Below are 18,403 nucleotides of genomic sequence, written 5' to 3' on the forward strand. Positions count from 1 at the left end.
GTTTGGCACCTCGGCTTCCAACTTCTGGGAGGGCTGATGCTCCCGCGGCGTCCCGGCCAGGGCCTCCCCCGCGAGGCTCTTCAAGCGACGCCCGAGAGCCACTGGCGCGGACCCTCTCGCCTCAGGCGGCTGAGAACCGCGGTGGCTTGAGTCGGGCGGTTGCGGCAGCCCGGCTGACCGCGCGGACCCGCGGCCCTAAGCAGCCGCGGCGTCGAGGAGGAGGCAGGTGGCACGGCCGCTGGCGGGACGCCCTCCCTGGGGCCGGGAGGGGAGGCGGCCAGCGGTCCCCGCCGCCGCGGGGCAGCGCCGGCCCGACCATGCTGCGCTGGCTGCGGGGCTTCGTGCTGCCCGCGGCGAGCCGCACCGACGAGGAAGACTACTTACACTACAAGATCCTTTTCCAAGACCTGGACCACAACGGGGACGGCGTGGTGGACATCTTGGAGCTCCAAGAGGGCCTGAAAAACTGGAACCCATCTTTCGCCCGGGAGGTGAGTGGCCCCGCCGGTCCGGAGAGGTGCTGGGCAGAGGGTAAAGGTGTTACTGGACCAGGATTCTTGGGTTTCCCTAATCAATAAAAATTGATAAGAGGTCAGTCAGGAAATTCAGGCAAGGCTTTATTGGGGCCACTGCTGCAACAGGGTATATAGTGTAAACAAGTAACAGTTTTCCTTACTCGCTCCCAGAGGCGGGAGCAAGATGATTCCTATTATGGGGTCAGGGTAGGAATGTGTTCAGGCATCAGGCAGGAGGGGTGGCTTAGGTGGTTTGCCCATCCCGTTGGCAGGGGAGCCTGTGCAGTATCTCTGTTTTTGCTCTAGGTTCTTCAAAAGTGGTGGTTGGGTTTTTTGTCTTTTTGTACCTTGTCCATATTTGTCCCGGGGTGCATCCACTTAGTTATTTTTAGTCCTTCATAGTTTCTTTGTATTTTGTTGCCCCAGATGTTTGTCCAGGAAAATGCAAGCACTTCCGCAAAGGGTCCCAGGCCCTAGCCTGTCTCAAATCTAGACTTGCCCTTTCCAGAGGCGCTCCCAAGGGTCCTGGGTGGGCATAACTTCCATGAGCCTCTCAGGAGGGAAAAGGTAGCCCAGCAAAACACCGTCTCCATCTTCTTAAAGTGATCACTTTGAACAAACACCAGAACCTCCTCTTGGGGTTTTTGGAAGATGCTGATTGGGTTTCTGGTGACTCATTCACCATTTACTGTACTGGCACAGAATTTCACAGGCCTCATTAGCCTTTGCCAATGCAGAAGTCAAAGACTTTATCTTTTCTCTAGTCATTCACCACCCACGATTTATGCTTCAGAGTCTTCTTCAAATGACAGGCACACCTGGGTTCCCAGAGCTATGATCCCACACTGAAGACCGAAGGGGAGTCAGACCTTGATCCATGGGTTTACACTTCAGCTGATTGTTTCAGTACTTTGCCTAAATTAGGGATGCCTTTCTTCTCTAGATGAATCTTTTTTTTTTTCTAGATGAATCTTGATTATTTAAAAACTGTTTAGATGGAAGTTTCAGAATACCAAGAGAAAACAATCATTTTATTTCCAGTGCAAAACAGTCTTCTGATATTAACCTACTTGTTCAGGTTTCTACCAGTGAGATGTGTGTGTGTGTGTGTGTGTGTGTGTGTGTGTGTGTGTGTGTGTATTAGAGGTCCAAATGGTTACCATGGCTCAGGAAATTCCTTGAGTTCTGTACTCCAAAAATGTATTGCTCTGGTTTGATTATCTCATCTCAATCCTATATCCTCCCACTCTGCTTAGTCTTTTCAGATTGATGCCAAGCAAACTGTCTCCTTGGCTTTATTTTTCTTTTGTCCCTGGGTCTTGTCTCTTAGGACAGTCTCTGGTTATACATCCTTAGGCCAGAATTCCAGGACCCTGTACTTCAGTCTGTCAAGTGTGTTAGGCTTCTGCTTACCTGAGAATGGATATCAGAGAATAAACCTGAGAGGTAGGTAGGAATCAGAGAGGAGGGGTAGGAATATAGGAACATTAGCATGAATACTGCTTTAGTATGTACACTGTGTCTTTGAAAATGGTATGCCACTCATGAAAGGTATTACCTTTAAGCCCTCACTTGGAAGAGCACCACTTACTTGTTCCGTCTGTACAGCAGGCCAGCAGCTTCTGGTTAGTACTTTATGTGATAGGCCTGGTGGGTCCTGTTAACGTTATATGGCCCCTTTGGAGTATAATAGGACATTTGGTCCAATGCAGTGTACTCTATATACACATGTTGTGAAATCAAACATCCTTTACTGTTGATTGTCCTGCCAGCTGAGGCTCTGCAGGGAAGTAAGACAAACACATAGAGTGTATCAATTCCAGTGAAGATGAAACACTGTACCTTTCAGGATAGAATAACTTCAGGGTAATGGACTTGCTGCTGGGTGGCTGGTAGGTTCCCTGAAAGGATGATGTTATTTATGTCTGTACTTCGGTCTCTGATGGCAGTAGGTTGGGCATTTGGAAGCATCAGTAGCAATATTAGGCTTTTAAAGTGGAACCCATACTGATGGATATGCATCCATGGATGGCATCTATCTCCACCACCATGGCTGTTCCATCCCAGAGTCTACTGTGTCAGTACTGCTGTTCATTATGTCAACTGATGAGAGAGTCTGGCTGACTTCAGCTGACTGGGTCACTGTATCTACTTGGTTATTTTGTACCTCTTCCACAGTAGCAACTGTACAAAATGAGAATATTTTTACTTTGTGTTCACTCCCATAGATCCATCCTCATGCATATTCCCCAGACCTCTGTGTCTCTGATCTTTTAATCTCTTTCTTGCCAGGCTACTGATCGTCCAAACAAGCTACTCACCACTGTCCATAAGTCTCTATACATTGTTATTTCTATCCTCTTCTCTTTCTACATAAAGTGAATGATCAGGTACACAACTTGACATTCTTCTCTCTTTCCCCTTATTGCTGTCTTTCTGGACTGTTCTTGAATGGTATTATAGTGCACATCAAGCTGTTTTCGGTTTGCATTCACATACTCAGAAACCCATCCAAGGACCAAGCTCATCCTTTTTCCGCCTGTGTTGGCTGGTAATAATGAACTTCCATGTATTTATAGGAATGAATTTAAGGAGAGGTGATGGTAAACAGTGGTGAAGCTTGGAGATCCGAACCATTCTTTGTTTTGTTTGCGCTCTAGTTCTGCTTGTGCTTGATCTCAGATGTTCTCTTCCATTACATAGGTTGCTCCTGGACTCACCAAAACTTATGACTTGGTGAATCTAATAGAACCCAACTCATGATAGTCAACCATGGCTGTGTGTTCATTTTAATTTTGTTATTATTTTTTAACATCTTTTTTTTTTTTACATTTATATTTACTTTGGCTGTGCTAGGTCTTCATTGCTGCGTGGGCTTTTCTCTAGTTGCAGCGAGTGGGGGCTACTCTCTAGTTGTGGTGCGCAGGCTTCTAGTTGCAGTGGCTTCTCTTGTTGTGGAGCACGTGCTCTAGGGCACCTGGGCTCTGGTAGTTGCAGTTCCCGGGCTCTAGAGCACAGGCTGAATAGTTGTGGTGCCTGGACTCAGTTGCTCTCTGGCATGTGGGCTCCTCCCTGGTCCAGGGATCAAACCCGTGTCTCCGCATTGGCGGGCAGATTCTTCACCACCGAGCCACTAGGGAAGCCCTGGGTAATCATTTGAAGTCCCATATTTAAGCACTTTGTTTCTACCAGGGCCCCATAGCAAGTCAGGAGCTGTTACAGTTTTCTCCTGCAGACTCTCCTTTGGGGGCTCACTATAAACTTCTCATAATATCTTTTCATACTTCTGATACTTTCAATACCATACAGTCTGCTGGGTCAGGTGGCCCTAGAGGCAGGGCCACTTGCTCTATAGCTAGGACATGTTGAAGAGCTCTTGCCCATTATGGTCCCCTTAGAATGCTGTTAGCTTTTCCTGGTTCTCAGAAGTGAGTCAGAGCAGTTTTTTCAATTTTGAAATACATTACCTCCAGAACTCAGAAGCCTCAGATCTTGTCTTCCCTTCTTAGGGAGGTATGAGATGCCATCATTTCCCCTTTACCTTGATGGTGGTGGTGGGACATATCCTGACATACCCCAGACCACTGGTTTTGGAAATACTTAATTGATGTGGTAGACCCCTGCATCTTTATTGGCTTTATTATTTCTCATTCTCTGGAGGCATATACCTTACCAAGGCTTCCAACATATTGCTACTTCTTGTTTACCGAGTCCGTTGAACATGTTTTCATCAATGTAGAGGACCAGCATGATGTTCTATGAATGTGTAGTTGGACCAGTTCCCTTTATGACAGGAGGTGGGAGATTTAAACGTATTTATTGCCCATCCCACGTGAATATCAACTGCTTCTGTATCCTTCTTGGTAAACAGAAAACAGTACATTCATCAGATCAATGGCTGTATGCTATGTCCTTGAGATGGTGTTAATCTGCTCTAGTAAATACCACATAAGGATCTAGAGCTGCAGTTGACTTGTCTGCTACTTGGTTGAGTTTGAAGTCATCCACTGTCATCCTCCTCCTCATCTAGCTTTTGTAGGGCTTATACCAGTGAATTAAGTGGTGGGGACCACACCCCTGAATTTTTTAGTAAGTCTTTAAGGATAGTACTAATCTCTGCTGCTAGGAAGTGATACTGGTTTTTTTCCCGATTTTTAAAATTTTGATAAAAATTCAAGTATTATAAAATTTAGCATCTTAAACCACTTTTAGGTGTACAGTTCAGTGGTATTAAATCAGTTCAGTTCAGTCACTCAGTTGTGTCCAACTCTTTGTGACCCCACAGACTGCAGCATGCCAGGCTTCCCTGTCCATCACCAACTCCTGGAGATTACTCAAACTTATATCCATCAAGTTGGTGATGCCATCCAACCATCTCATCCTCTGTCGTCCCCTTCTCCTCCTGCCTTCACTCTTCCCCAGCATCAGGGCCTTTTCTGATGAGGCAGTTCTTTGCATCAGGTGGCCAAAGTATTGGAGTTTCTGCTTCAGCATCAGTCCTTCCAATGAACACCAAGGACTGATTTCCTTTAGGACGGACTGGTTGGATCTTCTCGCAGTCCAAGTGACCCTCAAGAGTCTTCTCCAACACTACCATTCAAAAGCACCAATTCTTCGGTGCTAAGCTTTCTTTATAGTCCAGTTCTTACATCTATACATGACTACTGGAAAAACCATAGCTTTGACTAGACGGACCTTTGTTGGCAAAGTAATGTCTCTGCTTTTAAATATGCTGTCTAGGTTGGTCATAGCTTTTCTTCCAAGGAGCAAGTGTCTTTTAATTTCATGGCTGCAATCACCATCTGCAGTGATTTTGGAGCCCCCCAAAATAAAGTCTCTCACTGTTTGCATTGTTTCCCCATCCATTTGCCATGAAGTGATGGGACCAGATGCCATGATCTTAGTTTTCTGAATGTTGAATTTTAAGCCAACTTTTTCACTCTCGTCTTTCACTTTCATTAAGAGGCTCTTTAGTTCTTCTTCACTTTCTGCAATAGGGTGGTGTCATCTGCATATCTGAGGTTATTGATATTTCTCCCAACAGTCTTGATTTTAGCTTGTGTTTCATCTCTCCTGACATTTCACATCATGTATTTTGCATATGTTAAATAAACAGGGTGACAATATGATGCCTTGACATACTGCTTCCCTGATTTGGAACCAGTCTGTTGTTCTATGTCCAGTTCTAACTGTTGCTTCTTGACCTGCATACAGATTTCTCAGTAGGCAGGTAAGGTGGTCTGGTATTCCCATCTGTTTCAGAATTTTCCACAGTTTGTTGTGATCCACACAGTCAAAGTCTTTGGCGCAGTCAATGAAGCAGAAGTAGATGTTTTTCTGGAACTCTCTTGCTTTTTCTATGATTCAGTTGATGTTGGCAATTTGATCTCTGGTTCCTCTGCCTTTTCTAAATCCAGCTTGAACATCTGGAAGTTTGTGATTCACGTACTGTTCAGGCCTGGTCTGGAGGATTTTGAGCATGACTTTGCTAGCGTGTGAGATGAATGCAATTGTGCAGTAGTTTGAACATTCTTTGGCATTGCCTTTCTTTGGGATTGGAATGAAAATCGACCTTTTCCAGTCCTGTGGTTACTGCTGAGTTTTCCAAATTTGCTGACATATTGAGTGCAGCACTTTCACAGCATCATCTTTTAGGATTTGAAATAGCTCAAGTGGAATTCCATCACGTCCACTAACTTTTTTCATAGTAATGCTTTCTAAGGCCCACTTAACTTTGCATTCCAGGATGTCTGGCTCTAGGTGAGTAATCACACTGTTGCAGAAACCAGTACTCGAGAAACCAAGCAGCACTAGCTGCTAACAGGCTGGTTTAAACTAAGGTATTTCATACGCACAGGAACAGCAGTCAAGACAGGAAGGGGGATGCCTGACCTTTACATGGACAGGCATGTTTAAGCAGGTTTGCAAGGGCTGGGCAATTGCAAAGAGCAGGACAAGGGTGTGTGAGATAAGCTCCAGTTCCTGGTATTGTAAGTCCCCACTTTCACAGACCACATGACCTACGTGATCCAGACTTTGTAAGGAGCAAGCTGAGTTACAAAGGCAGAATGAGCAGGAGGTTATGTAAAATTTTACCTTTTCCTCTTCAGTACCATCGTGGTTATCTGGGTCATGAAGATCTTTTTTGTATAGTTCTTCTGTGTATTCTTGCCACCTCTTCTTAATATCTTCTGCTTCTGTTAGGTCCATACCATTTCTGTCCTTTATTGTGCCCATCTTTGCATGAAATGTTCCTTTGGTATCTATGATTTTCTTGAAGAGATCTCTAGTCTTTCCCATTGCATTGTTTCCCTCTATTACTTTGCATTGTGCATTGATCACTGAGGAAGGCTTTCTTATCTCTCCTTGCTGTTCTTTGGAACTCTGCATTCAAATGGGTATAAAATACATTTTTATATTCAGTTCAGTTCAGTCGCTCAGTCATGTCCAACTCTTTGCGACCTCATGAATCGCAGCACGCCAGGCCTCCCTGTCCATCACCAACTCCTGGAGTTTAGTCAGACTCATGTCCATAGAGTCAGTGATGCCATCCAACCATCTCATCCTCTGTCATCTCCCCTTCTCCTCCTGCCCTCAATCTTTCCCAGCATCAGGGTCTTTTCAAATGAGTCAGCTCTTCGCATCAGGTGGCCAAAGTTTTGGAGTTTCAGCTTCAACATCAGTCCTTCCAATGAACACCCAGGACTGATCTCCTTTAGGATGAACTGGTTGGATCTCCTTGCAGTCCAAGGGACTCTCAAGAGTCTTCTCCAACACCACAGTTCAAAAGCATCAATTCTTCAGCACTCAGCTTTCTTTATAGTCCAACTCTCACATCCATACATGACCACTGGAAAAACCATAGCCTTGGTTGGCTAGACAAACCTTTGTTGACAGAGTAATGTCTCTGCTTTTAAATATGCTGTCTAGGTTGGTCATAACTTTTCTTCCAAGGAGTAAGTGTATTTTAATTTCATGGCTGTAGTCACCATCTGCAGTGATTTTGGAGCCCAAGAAAATAAAGTCTGTCATTGTTTCCATTGTTTCCCCGTCTATTTGCCACGATGTGATGCGACTGGATGCCATCTTAGTTTTCTGAACGTTGAGCTTTAAGCCAACTTTTTCACTCTGCTCTTTCACTTTCATCAAGAGTCTCTTTAGTTCTTCACTTTCTGCAATAGGGTGGTGTCATCTGCGTAGCTGAGGTTATTGATATTTCTTCCGGCAATCTTGATTCCAGCTTGTGCTTTGTCCAGCCCAATGTTTCTCATGATGTACTCTACCTATAAGTGAAATAAGCAGGGTGACAATATACAGCCTTGACATACTCCTTTTCCTATTTGGAATCAGTGTGTTGTTCCATGTCCAGTTCTAACTATTGCTTCCTGACCTGCATACAGGTTTCTCAAGAGGCAGGTCAGGTGGTCTGGTATTCCCATCTCTTTCAGAATTTTCCACAGTTTATTGTGATCCACACAGTCAAAGGCTTTGGCATAGTCAATAAAGCAGAAATAGATGTGTTTCTGGAACTCTCTTGCTTTTGCGATGATCCAGCAGATGTTGGCAATTTGATCTCTGGTTCCTCTGCCTTTTCTAAAGCCAGCTTGATTCACATATTGCTGAAGCCTGGCTTGGAGAATTTTGAGCATTACTTTGCTAGTGTGTGAGATAAGTGCAATTGTGTGGTAGTTTGAGCATTCTTTGGCATTGCCTGTCTTTGGGATTAGAATAGAAAACTGACCTTTTCCAGTCCTGTGGCCACTGTTGAGTTTTCCAAATTTGCTGAGATATTGAGTGCAGCACTTTCACGGCATCATCTTTTAGGATTTGAAATAACTCAACTGAAATTCCATCATCTCCACTAGCTTTGTTCATGTTTGTATTTAATTTTTGTATTAAATACATTTAATATTTAATTATATTAAATACATTTAATAATAATATTCATTTGTGCAATTATCACCACTATCCATCATGAACTCTTCCATCTTTAAAGTGGAAACTCTATGCCCATTAAACAGTAACTCCTCATCCCCTCCTTCTTCCTGGCTTGACAGTCACCATTCTATTTTTTGTCTCTATGATTCTGATGACTCTGTGTATTTCATGGAAGTGGAATCATACAGTATTTGTCTTTTTGTGACTGACTAACTTCACTTAGCATAATACCTCACCATCCATCCAATGTGTCTTCCCTGGTGACTCAGCTGGTAAAGAATCCGCCTGCAAAGCGGGAGACCTGGGTTTGATTCCTGGGTTGGGAAGATCCCCTGGAGAAGAGAATGGCTACTCACTCCAGTATTCTGGCCTACAGAATTCCATGGACTGTATAGTCTGTGTGGTCGCAGAGTCAGACACAACTGAGCGACTTTCACTTCACTTCACTTCCCTCCATGTTGTAGCATATGTTAGAATCATTCCTTTTTAAGGCTGATTAATATTCCATGGTATGTATATACCCCATTTTTGGTGCTGTATTATTCTCAGCCTTTCATTGTTTTTCTCTAGTGCAGTGATGCTTCCGTCAACATCCATCCAATTATATAGTTTTTATAATTAGCCAGTGCATTCTCTTCCCATCCCAGTTCATCATCTACCACCAGTGATGGTGTTTTGTGTGCAGTCAGCATCCTAAGACCATTTGTGGCATCAGCTGCCATAGGTTGTATTCCATAAGAGCTGCCTCTACTACTCAGATTCATTCTTGAGAAGTTTATTGGGAAGTGCTCCTAGGGACAGTACCTGAGAGGGCTGGCGGAAGCAGGAGTGGACAGAGGGAGAAGTTGAACTGTGATGGAATTACAACAGAGGCTTCAGACAATTCAAGAGGAACTCTGGATCTTAAGAGTTCCTTGGGAGCCAATGTGAGTCAGATATCTCAAGGAGGGAGTTACTACATAGGCCCTTAAGAATTGTGCTACCTTGGGACATCCCTGGTGGTCCAGTGGTTAAGAATCCACCATGCAGTATGGGGACTGTGGGTTTGATCCCTGGTCAGGGAGCTAAGATCCTGCATGCTGTGGAGCAACTAAGCCTGCGCACTGCAACTAGAGAGTCTGAAAGATCAAAGATTCTTGCAGCAAATAAAGAAACAAATAAGAGTTGTCCCATTTTGAGGCAGGAAGACCAGGCCTTTGTTACTTCTTCACCCCCTCCCCCATTTATTGAATGTGGGTTGCTCCTAGGGAATGACTTTAGGCAAGGTGAATCTTTTCAGCCCAGGGTGACATGAAGGGAGGGACTCAACTGAGAGCTGTCAGTTGTTAATACTGACAGCTACTCTCAGTCCTGAGGGGGATTGGTGGGCAGTGCACTATAGAGTTTACTAGAGTGATAAATTTTGAAAGTAATGCTGATAGGATTCATTGGTTAATTGGATTTGGACTGTGAGGTATAAGAGGAAGTCAAGAATGACTCCAACATTGCAGGTGGATTCAATATTGTAAAGTAATTAGCCTCCAACTAATAAAAATAAATGGAAAAAAAAAAAGAATGACTCCAGGATTTTCAATTTGAAAAAATGAATGGATAATGGTGCTGTTTGCTAAAATCAGGCAGAATTGGAGAGTAGTGAGGTAGGATAAGTGGTTAATAAAGAGTTCTTAGTGTGGACATTGGAGGTTTCTTTTAAACATCCAAGTGGATATATCAAATAGTAGTTTTGTATTTGAGCCTGAATCTCTGAGGAGGTGTCAGGGTTAGAGATGTATGTCATCAGCATTATATATGCAAAGCTTTGATATTGGATGAGATCGCCTAGAAGGTGTACATAGAGAAGTGGTCTGAGGACTGAACACTGGATCACTGCAACGTTTTGAGATCAGGAAGAGCCGATGTACAACTCTGAAAAGCAGCACTTAATAAAGTGAAAGGAAATCAGGAGTGTGTGATCTCTTGGGAGCCAATGTGAGTCAAATATCTCAAGGAGGGAGTTATGACATAAGGCCGAGAGGTCTGCTAAGGGGTCTTATAAGGTGAAGACTGATTTTAACTAAGGGATTTGTCAAGATGGAGGAAGTTTGTAACCTCGAACAATTTAATATAGGTGTGTACCTTGTTGTTGGTTGTATCTCTGAGGAATGTGTGAGGACCAGGATGCTATGATAGACATGCTAGACATCAGGAGTGAGGTACAACACAAAGGACACTCCAAGTTGGGGCTTTGGTCCCTATATTATATCCTTCTCTGATGAGGAAAGGTGTGCTGGATTATACAGGTTTCTTTTTTTTTCTTCATATGCTGAACGACCAATAAATGGTCGACATTGAGTTATTCAGTAACTTCTCATGTAGTTGTAAGAGGATCAGCTTCAATGATCCTCTCAGTTGGTCATTGTCAACTTCCAATGGCCAGCCACTGTGTTCCTCATCTTTAAGGCTCTCATCTCCTTTGCAAAACTTCTTGAACCACCACTGCACTGTACGTTCATTAGCAGTTCCTGGGCCAAATGCATTGTTGATGTTGCAAGTTGTCTCTGCTGCCTTATGACTCATTTTGAACTGTTAATAAGAAAATTGTTCGAATTTGCTTTTTGTCTAATGTCATTTCCCTGGTCTAAAATAAGCATAAAATATGCACCAGAATCATACAACTGAACGACCAGCACTTTCACTTTTTCAGTGATAAAATATAGAACAATTATACAATATACTGTAATAAAAGTTATGAGAATGTGATTGCTAATTATTGTACTTAGTTGCTCAGTCATGTCCAACTTTTTGTGACCCCACGGACTGTAGCCTGCCAGGTTCCTTTGTCCATGGGGATTCTCCAGGTAAGAATACTGGAGTAGGTTGCCATGCCCTCCTCCAGGGGATCTTCCCGACTCAGGGATCAAACCCAGGTCTCCTGCATTGCAGGTGGATTCTTTACCATCTGAGCCGCCAGGGAAGCCCTGATAAGAGAGATGCAAATCAAAGCTACAATAAGGTATCACCTCATACAAGTCAGAATGACCATCATCAAAAAGTATAAATAATAAATACTGGAAAGAGTGTGGAGAAAAGGGAACCATCCTACACTGTTAAATTGGTGGACCACTATATAAAACAGTACGAAGTTTCCTTAAAAAACTAAAAATAGAGTTATGATATGATCCAGCAACCCCACTCCAGGGCATATATTTGGGAAAGACAAAAACTCTAATTTGAAAAGATATATGCACCTCAGTGTTCATGGAAGTACTATTTACAAAAGCTAGAACTTGGAAGCAACCTTAGTGTCAATCAACAGATGAATGGATAAAGAGGATATGGTACATATATAATGGAATATTACTCAAACATAAAATGAATGAAATATGCCATTTGCAACAACATAGATGGATCATGGGCTTCCCCAGTGGCTCAATGGTAGAGAATCCGCTTGCAGTGCAAGAGAAGCAGAAGACACAGATTTGATCCCTGGGTTGGAAAGATCCACTGGAGGAGGAAATGGCAACCTAGTCCAGTATTCTTGCCTGGGAAATCCCAGGGACAGAGGAGCCTGGTGGTCTATGTCCATGAGGTCGCTAAAGAGTCGGACACAATTGAGCAACTGAGCACCACACAGATGGACCTAGAGATTATCATACTAAGTGAAGTGAGTCAGGCAGAGAAAAAACAAGTATTATGTGGTATCACTTATATATGGAATCTAAAAATAATAATACAGGTGAACTTATTTGGAAAACAGAAGCAAACTCACAGACAGAAAACACACTTATGGTTACCAAAGGGGAAAATTCGGGGTGGGGGGTAAATTAGGAGTGTGGGATTAGTAGTTACATACCATTATATATTGGAGAAGGCAATGGCAACCCACTCCAGTACTCTTGCCTGGAAAATCCCATGGATGGAGGAGCCTGGTGGGCTGCCGTCTATGGGGTCACACAGAGTCAGACACGTCTGAAGTGACTTAGCAGCGGCAGCAACCATTATATATAAAACAGATAAACAGAAAAAAAAACCCCAGATAAACAGGATTTATTTATTTATTTAGCACAGGATCTGTATTTAATATCCTGTAATACCTGTAATGGAAAAGTATCTAAAGTATGCGTGAAACTAACACAATATTGTAAATTGAATATAGTTAAATGAAGTAATTTAAAACAAAGTTATGAATATGGCCTTTCTCTCAGAATATTGTACTGTACAATTTAATGATGTTTCTGTCTTAACTAAGCACTTACCACACACTATGGCCGTAACTTTTGCGGTTTCAGGTGTGACAGCAAGACTAGCGTGAACTTCTTTTTCCTTCTTCACAGTTTTACTGATAGAAAATTCATTCGTACTGTAGATCTAATCAACCTCAGTATACAGGTTTTTTTTTTTCTTTATTAGTCAAGAACTTACCCCTTTTTACTTAAAGGAAGCATTTTATCGCATCTCTTAGTAAAAGTAAACTTGCTCAATCATATCTGACTCTTTGTGACCCCGTGGACTGTAGCCTGCCAGACTCCCCTGTCCATGGGATTTTCCAGACAAGAGTACTGGAGTGGGTTGCCATTTCCTTCTCCAATGGCGTCTCTTGGGCATATCCAAATTTTCAGCATTACCACTCTTGTGTTTTGGGGCCACTACTAAGTAAAATAAGTGTTATTCAAATGCAATAACTGTGATACTATGACAGGCAACATGATAATCTAGATTGATGGCTAGTAAGTGAATAAGGAGTGGGATATCTGGGCAAAGGGATAATTCACATCCTGGGCAGGATGGAACCTGATGGAGTGAGATTCCATCACACTACTCAGAATGGTGCTTAATCTAAAATTTATTATTTCTGGAATTTTTCATTTAATATTTTCAGACTATAGTTGACCATGGGTAACAAAATTGAAAAATATCAACAACCTCAGATATGCAGATGATGCCACTCTAATGGCAGAAAGTGAAGAGGAACTAAAGAGCTTATTGATGAGGGTGAAAGAGGAGAGTGAAAAAGCCAGCTTGAAACTTAACATTAAAAAAACTAAGCTCATGGCACCCGGTGCCATCACTTCATGGCAGATAGAAGGGAAAAAAGTAGAAACAGTGACAGATTTTATTTTCTTGGGCTCCAAAATCTCTGTGGATGGTGACTGCGGCCATGAAATTAAAAGACACTTGCTCCTTGGAAGGAAAGCTAGGACAAACCTAGACAGTGTTTTAAAAAGCAGAGAAATCACTTTGCTGACAAAGGTGCATATAGTCAAAGCTGTGGTTTTTCCAGTAGTCATGTACAGATATGAAAGTTGAACCATAAAGAAGACTGAACACTGAAGAATTGATTCTTTCAAATTGTGGTGCTGGACAAGACTGTTGAGAGTCCCTTAGACTGCAAGGAGACTAAACCAGTCTATCCCAAAGGAAATCAACCCTGAATATTCATTGGAAGCACTGATGCTGAAGCTTCAATACTTTGGCCAGCTGATGCAAAGAGCCAACTCATTGGAAAAGACCTTGATGCTGGGGAAGATTGAAGGCACAAGGAGAAGGCAGCAGCAGAGAATAAGGTGGCCCAATAGCATCACTGACTCAATGGACATGAATTTGAGCAAACTCCAGGAGATAGTGGAGAACATAGGAGCCTGGTGTGCTGTAGTCCATGGGATTGCAAAGAGTGGGACATGATTTAGTGACTGAACAACAACAACTGAAAGTGCAGAAGATGGGGCAAGGGGTTGCTACTATTCTTGGATTTTTTTCAAGTTGGGAAGTATGAAGACATATTGGCTCCAAACAGATATTCTCCATGATGTAATCAGAAGGGTTGGAAGGCAATTAAACATGAATAATTTTCTCACCGTGATTTAATGTTAATATTGTTTCCATGTAAGCCCAATTTATCATCCCACTTACTGGGAAATACTACCTACAGAATTAATTTGGAATCCATTTTGTGACATGTAAGTTCTCATGATCTCTCCCCTGCCTACCTTATCTCCGCTTTTCTCCCTTGCATTTTGTCCTTAGCAAATTAGAACTATTTCGGGTTGTTATAATGATTAAATGAGATTGTATATATAAAGTGCTTAAAAGGAAGTGCTCAATAAATATTAGCTGTTATCATTGTCATTATTATTGTATTTTTTTCTAACTAATATATGTTCTGCCTGCTTACAAATACTGTCACATATTCTTGGAATGCCCTATCCCATTGGTCTGCCCAGCTAATGCCAATTATTCTTTGTAGTTCTCAGTTCAAGTCCTCTCCCTCTGTGAAGACTCTCCTGAATCCTCCCACACTCCACTGTACCTTGAATACATTCCTATCACATCACCTAACAAATTCTCTTTTATTATGTGAATGGTCTCTGCTAGTCTGTAATTTCCTTCAGGGCAGACACTGCATCTTCTTGTCTTTTAATCCCTGCCACATAGTGCATTGCCCAGTTCACAGTATTAATTCAACAAATATAGATTAAGGACCTTGGTATGTCTTACTCTATGCTAGGCATTTATGGTACAAAGATGAATAAGACACGATCTATACCTTTGAGATAGGAAACTTCTAGAAATATATATGATAATGCATTTTAAAATTATTAGTTTTTTGTTCAAAAAAGCAGAACACCTTAGTGAGGTTTGAACATACACTCTTCATAAAGCTACATTTCAAATCATAATCTGTGGGTCATATGTGAATTTCACATATTTTATCCCATTGAGTTTGATGGAGTGTGAGGTCTCTGACTGCAAAGACTATATACCTTAGTATCTATATTCCCTCAAGGTATATGGCATTCATTTTTTACCTTAGGTAAACACTTACTACATGTAAGACTCATAATTATTTGAAATGACTTTTGACTTCAGTATTGAATAAATTAAAAAAAATCACCTAATGTATTTAGCTTTGTGGCTGTGACTGAAAAACTATGACAATGGATGTGGGTAGAAATCATAATTAATATGAGTGAAAGTGCCAATGCTAACATGGTATAGTAGCTTTACTTGCTATATATATCTGTAATGAGTTTATTCTTTCTTATAGGATATTTATAAAACCATAGATACCAATGCTGATTCTGGATTGAACTTTGAAGATTTTATGCGCTACCTTAAAGACCACGAGAGAAAAATGACGCTGGCATTTAATAGCCTGGACAAAAATGATGATGGTGTGTGTGTGTTTTATCCACAGTTAGATTAACATTAATGATAACTGTGAATACTAAAGGATGTTTTTACTAGCTTTTAACTTACTCCCACTATCAAATACTCAATTATATCTATTACTTGTCTTGTAGTAATTTTTTAATTTCTAAGAGTAATATGTGAATGATATTTATTAGTATTAAAATTTCTGTGGGGTTAGTCATATTTTTAATAAAATTGTTTTTTGTCTTCTGAATTTAGAACTTCTTGGCATAGTAAGTAGACCTCCTCAGTATTTTTGCAATATATGAGCTAAAAGTATCATGGTGATTTAAATCATTATATTTGTTGTTTTCTAGATGATTTTGAAAAATTTCAGTTGTAGGAAAGTTAGTTAACACAGATAGATAACAGAAAGAAAGAAACAGTTACCTGTGACCTTGCTGTCTAGAGATCAGGCTTAATATTTTAATATATTTTTATATTTCCTTTTAGACTTTTTGTTTCTGTCTCTTTCTTGATCTTTTTCTCTTTAAGTGAAACTGTGGTCACACTGTATGTATAGTTTGATGTCCTACTTTTTTCTTTTAATGTCAGTGTAAGCATTTCACTTCATTTAATGTTCTTTGCAAGCATAGTTTTTAATGACTTTGAAATATTCAGTTGGTGAGTAGATGTATCTAATCAATCCCATATTGTTAGACGTTTAGAATGTTTCCAGTCTTTTATACATACAATCAATATCCATGCTGATTTGCAGAGGAAAGGAATACTCTCACTTTGTTACAAATCCTTAAATCAAAGAGACTAAATGTAAAAGTAGAATACCATTTCTGTATTCGCATATGGCTAATTCATTATGGGTAATTAGAAATTGATTATACTTTATTTATGAAACATACATATTAATTTAAAAATTCTGTAAAGTCTAATTTTTTAATTGAAAAATTCTGAGTATACCAGAAAAGATGTTTTAAGGATTTCACTGATGAATTCTTTGTAAGACAAAGTGTAACCTGAATGTCACAAGCTTTAGTGACCTATAAGCACAGAAGTGGTTGTATTTCCCTTAATATCAAACCATAGGTTTCAAGCTTCCATTTACCTTCCAGGAGAAAGTGTAGGCCTTTGTGGGCCCTCCTACTTAAATAATGTCCAGAAGCTTGAAGTACTACTCATTCATATCTATGAATTAAACCTGGTCATCATTTGCTGTTGATCTAAGACTGATAGTTCTATTCTTGTGCTCTTCAGGAATTTCACTCCATTATTGATGGTTACCACCATGGTCATCATTTGTAAGCTGAAAATACACTGTATCATAATCAGTGAAAGTAGAAAACCCCTAGTAAAAAAATATAATGTTACTCTTGTCTCTGAAAATCAGTGCTTATAGCTCTTGGTAATAATAGAAAATACTCTTTCTGAGGCTAGATGGCCATCCAAAGTAATGTAATAATTAGCAATATAGATCTTTTAACTTCTGCCTTGACTGGTCAAACTGGAACATCACAGCCAAGTCCTGAAGCGGCACCATTCCGGAAGAGCTCTTGTCTGAATTCCCACTGGCTTCTTTTGTTCTTAGCATCTGAGCTGTGACAGTGGGTGTGAAGCTGTCCTGTGGCTACCAGAGCTGCTGCCCGCCTGAACTGCAGAGCACAGGCCCGAGCGGACCTGCAGAGGCACTGTTCTGATTCAGGCGCTCGCTTTGTGTCATCATCGCTGCCTCCCCAGAGACCACACTTCCGTAAAGCTCAGCCAGTTTACCTTGGCCATGATGCTTTTTGTGGGTATGAAATGGTGTACCTCCTCTATTACAGATTGCATTTGTTGTTGCTTAGTCACTAGTTTGTGTTTGACTCTTTGTGACCTCATGGACTGTAGCCCCCCAGGTTCCTCTGTCCATGGGTTTTCCCAGGCAAGAATACTGGAGTAAGTTGCCATTTCCTTCTCCAATGGAGTGAGTTGTGTACCCCTAAAAGATAAGTTGAAGTCCTAGCCCCCAGATCTCAGACTGTGATCTTATTTGGAAATAGGTCTTTATAGAAGTAACCAAGAAAAATGAGGTCATTAGGGTATGCCCAATACCCTCTGTCCATGGAATTCTCCAGGCAAGAATACTGGAGTGGGTAGCCACACGCTTCTCCAGGGGATCTTCCAAACACAGGGATCAAACCCGGATCTCCTGTATTGCAGGCAGATTCTTTACTGTCTGAGCCACCTTGGAAGCCCAAGAATACTGGAGTGGGTAGCCTATCCCTTCTTCAGGGGATCTTCCCGACCCAGAGATCAAACCCAGGTCTCCTGCATTGCAGGCGGATTTACTACCTGAGCCACCAGGGAAGCCCAGTAGGACAGGTGTCACATAAAGGGGACATTTGGATACAGGGACAGACATGAACAGAGGGAGATAATATGATGTAGCCATTTGATAATGGAGTCAGCCTTGGAGTGATCTGTCTGTAAGCCAAGGAATACCTGAGACTACCAGACACTAGGAGAGAAATACAGAACAGATCCTTCCGTAGCATCTTCCAAAGGAGCGTGGCCCTGCCAACACCTTGGTTTCAGACTTTTGGCCTTCATCATTTTTTGGCTCTATTTATGTGGTCATAAATATGTGAAATGAAGTAATTATTAGACAGAATTTCATCATTAAGATTCTTTTTTGGAAGGAGTTGTGTTTTTTTTTTTTTTTAGATTGGGAAAATGGTGGGAAAGAAACTAGAATTTTTTGTACTTTACCATCTGCCATACTTGTTTTAGCTGCTTTATCTTCTATATCTTATTTTTGTCTCATGCAGTCCTCATAGCAGCTACCT

General features: G+C 41.4%; 1 protein-coding gene across 2 annotated transcripts in view; it reads left to right on the plus strand.

Moving 5' to 3' along the window:
* The first annotated feature begins 229 nt into the window (after positions 1-229).
* Positions 230-18,403, plus strand: part of LOC139035172 (mitochondrial adenyl nucleotide antiporter SLC25A24-like) — an 82,827-nt gene continuing 64,653 nt past the window's right edge. The window contains exons 1-2 of one of the 2 annotated variants that reach the window (XM_070467719.1): positions 230-491; positions 15,478-15,604. In XM_070467719.1, coding sequence (XP_070323820.1) covers positions 318-491; positions 15,478-15,604 — 301 coding nt within the window. In that variant the 5' untranslated portion in view covers positions 230-317. The remainder of the gene's footprint in view (positions 492-15,477; positions 15,605-18,403) is intronic. The other variant, XM_070467718.1, reaches the window with a different exon arrangement.

Source organism: Odocoileus virginianus, chromosome 5 (genome assembly GCF_023699985.2).
Source record: "Odocoileus virginianus isolate 20LAN1187 ecotype Illinois chromosome 5, Ovbor_1.2, whole genome shotgun sequence".
In the NCBI taxonomy this organism is placed as follows: domain Eukaryota; kingdom Metazoa; phylum Chordata; class Mammalia; order Artiodactyla; family Cervidae; genus Odocoileus; species Odocoileus virginianus.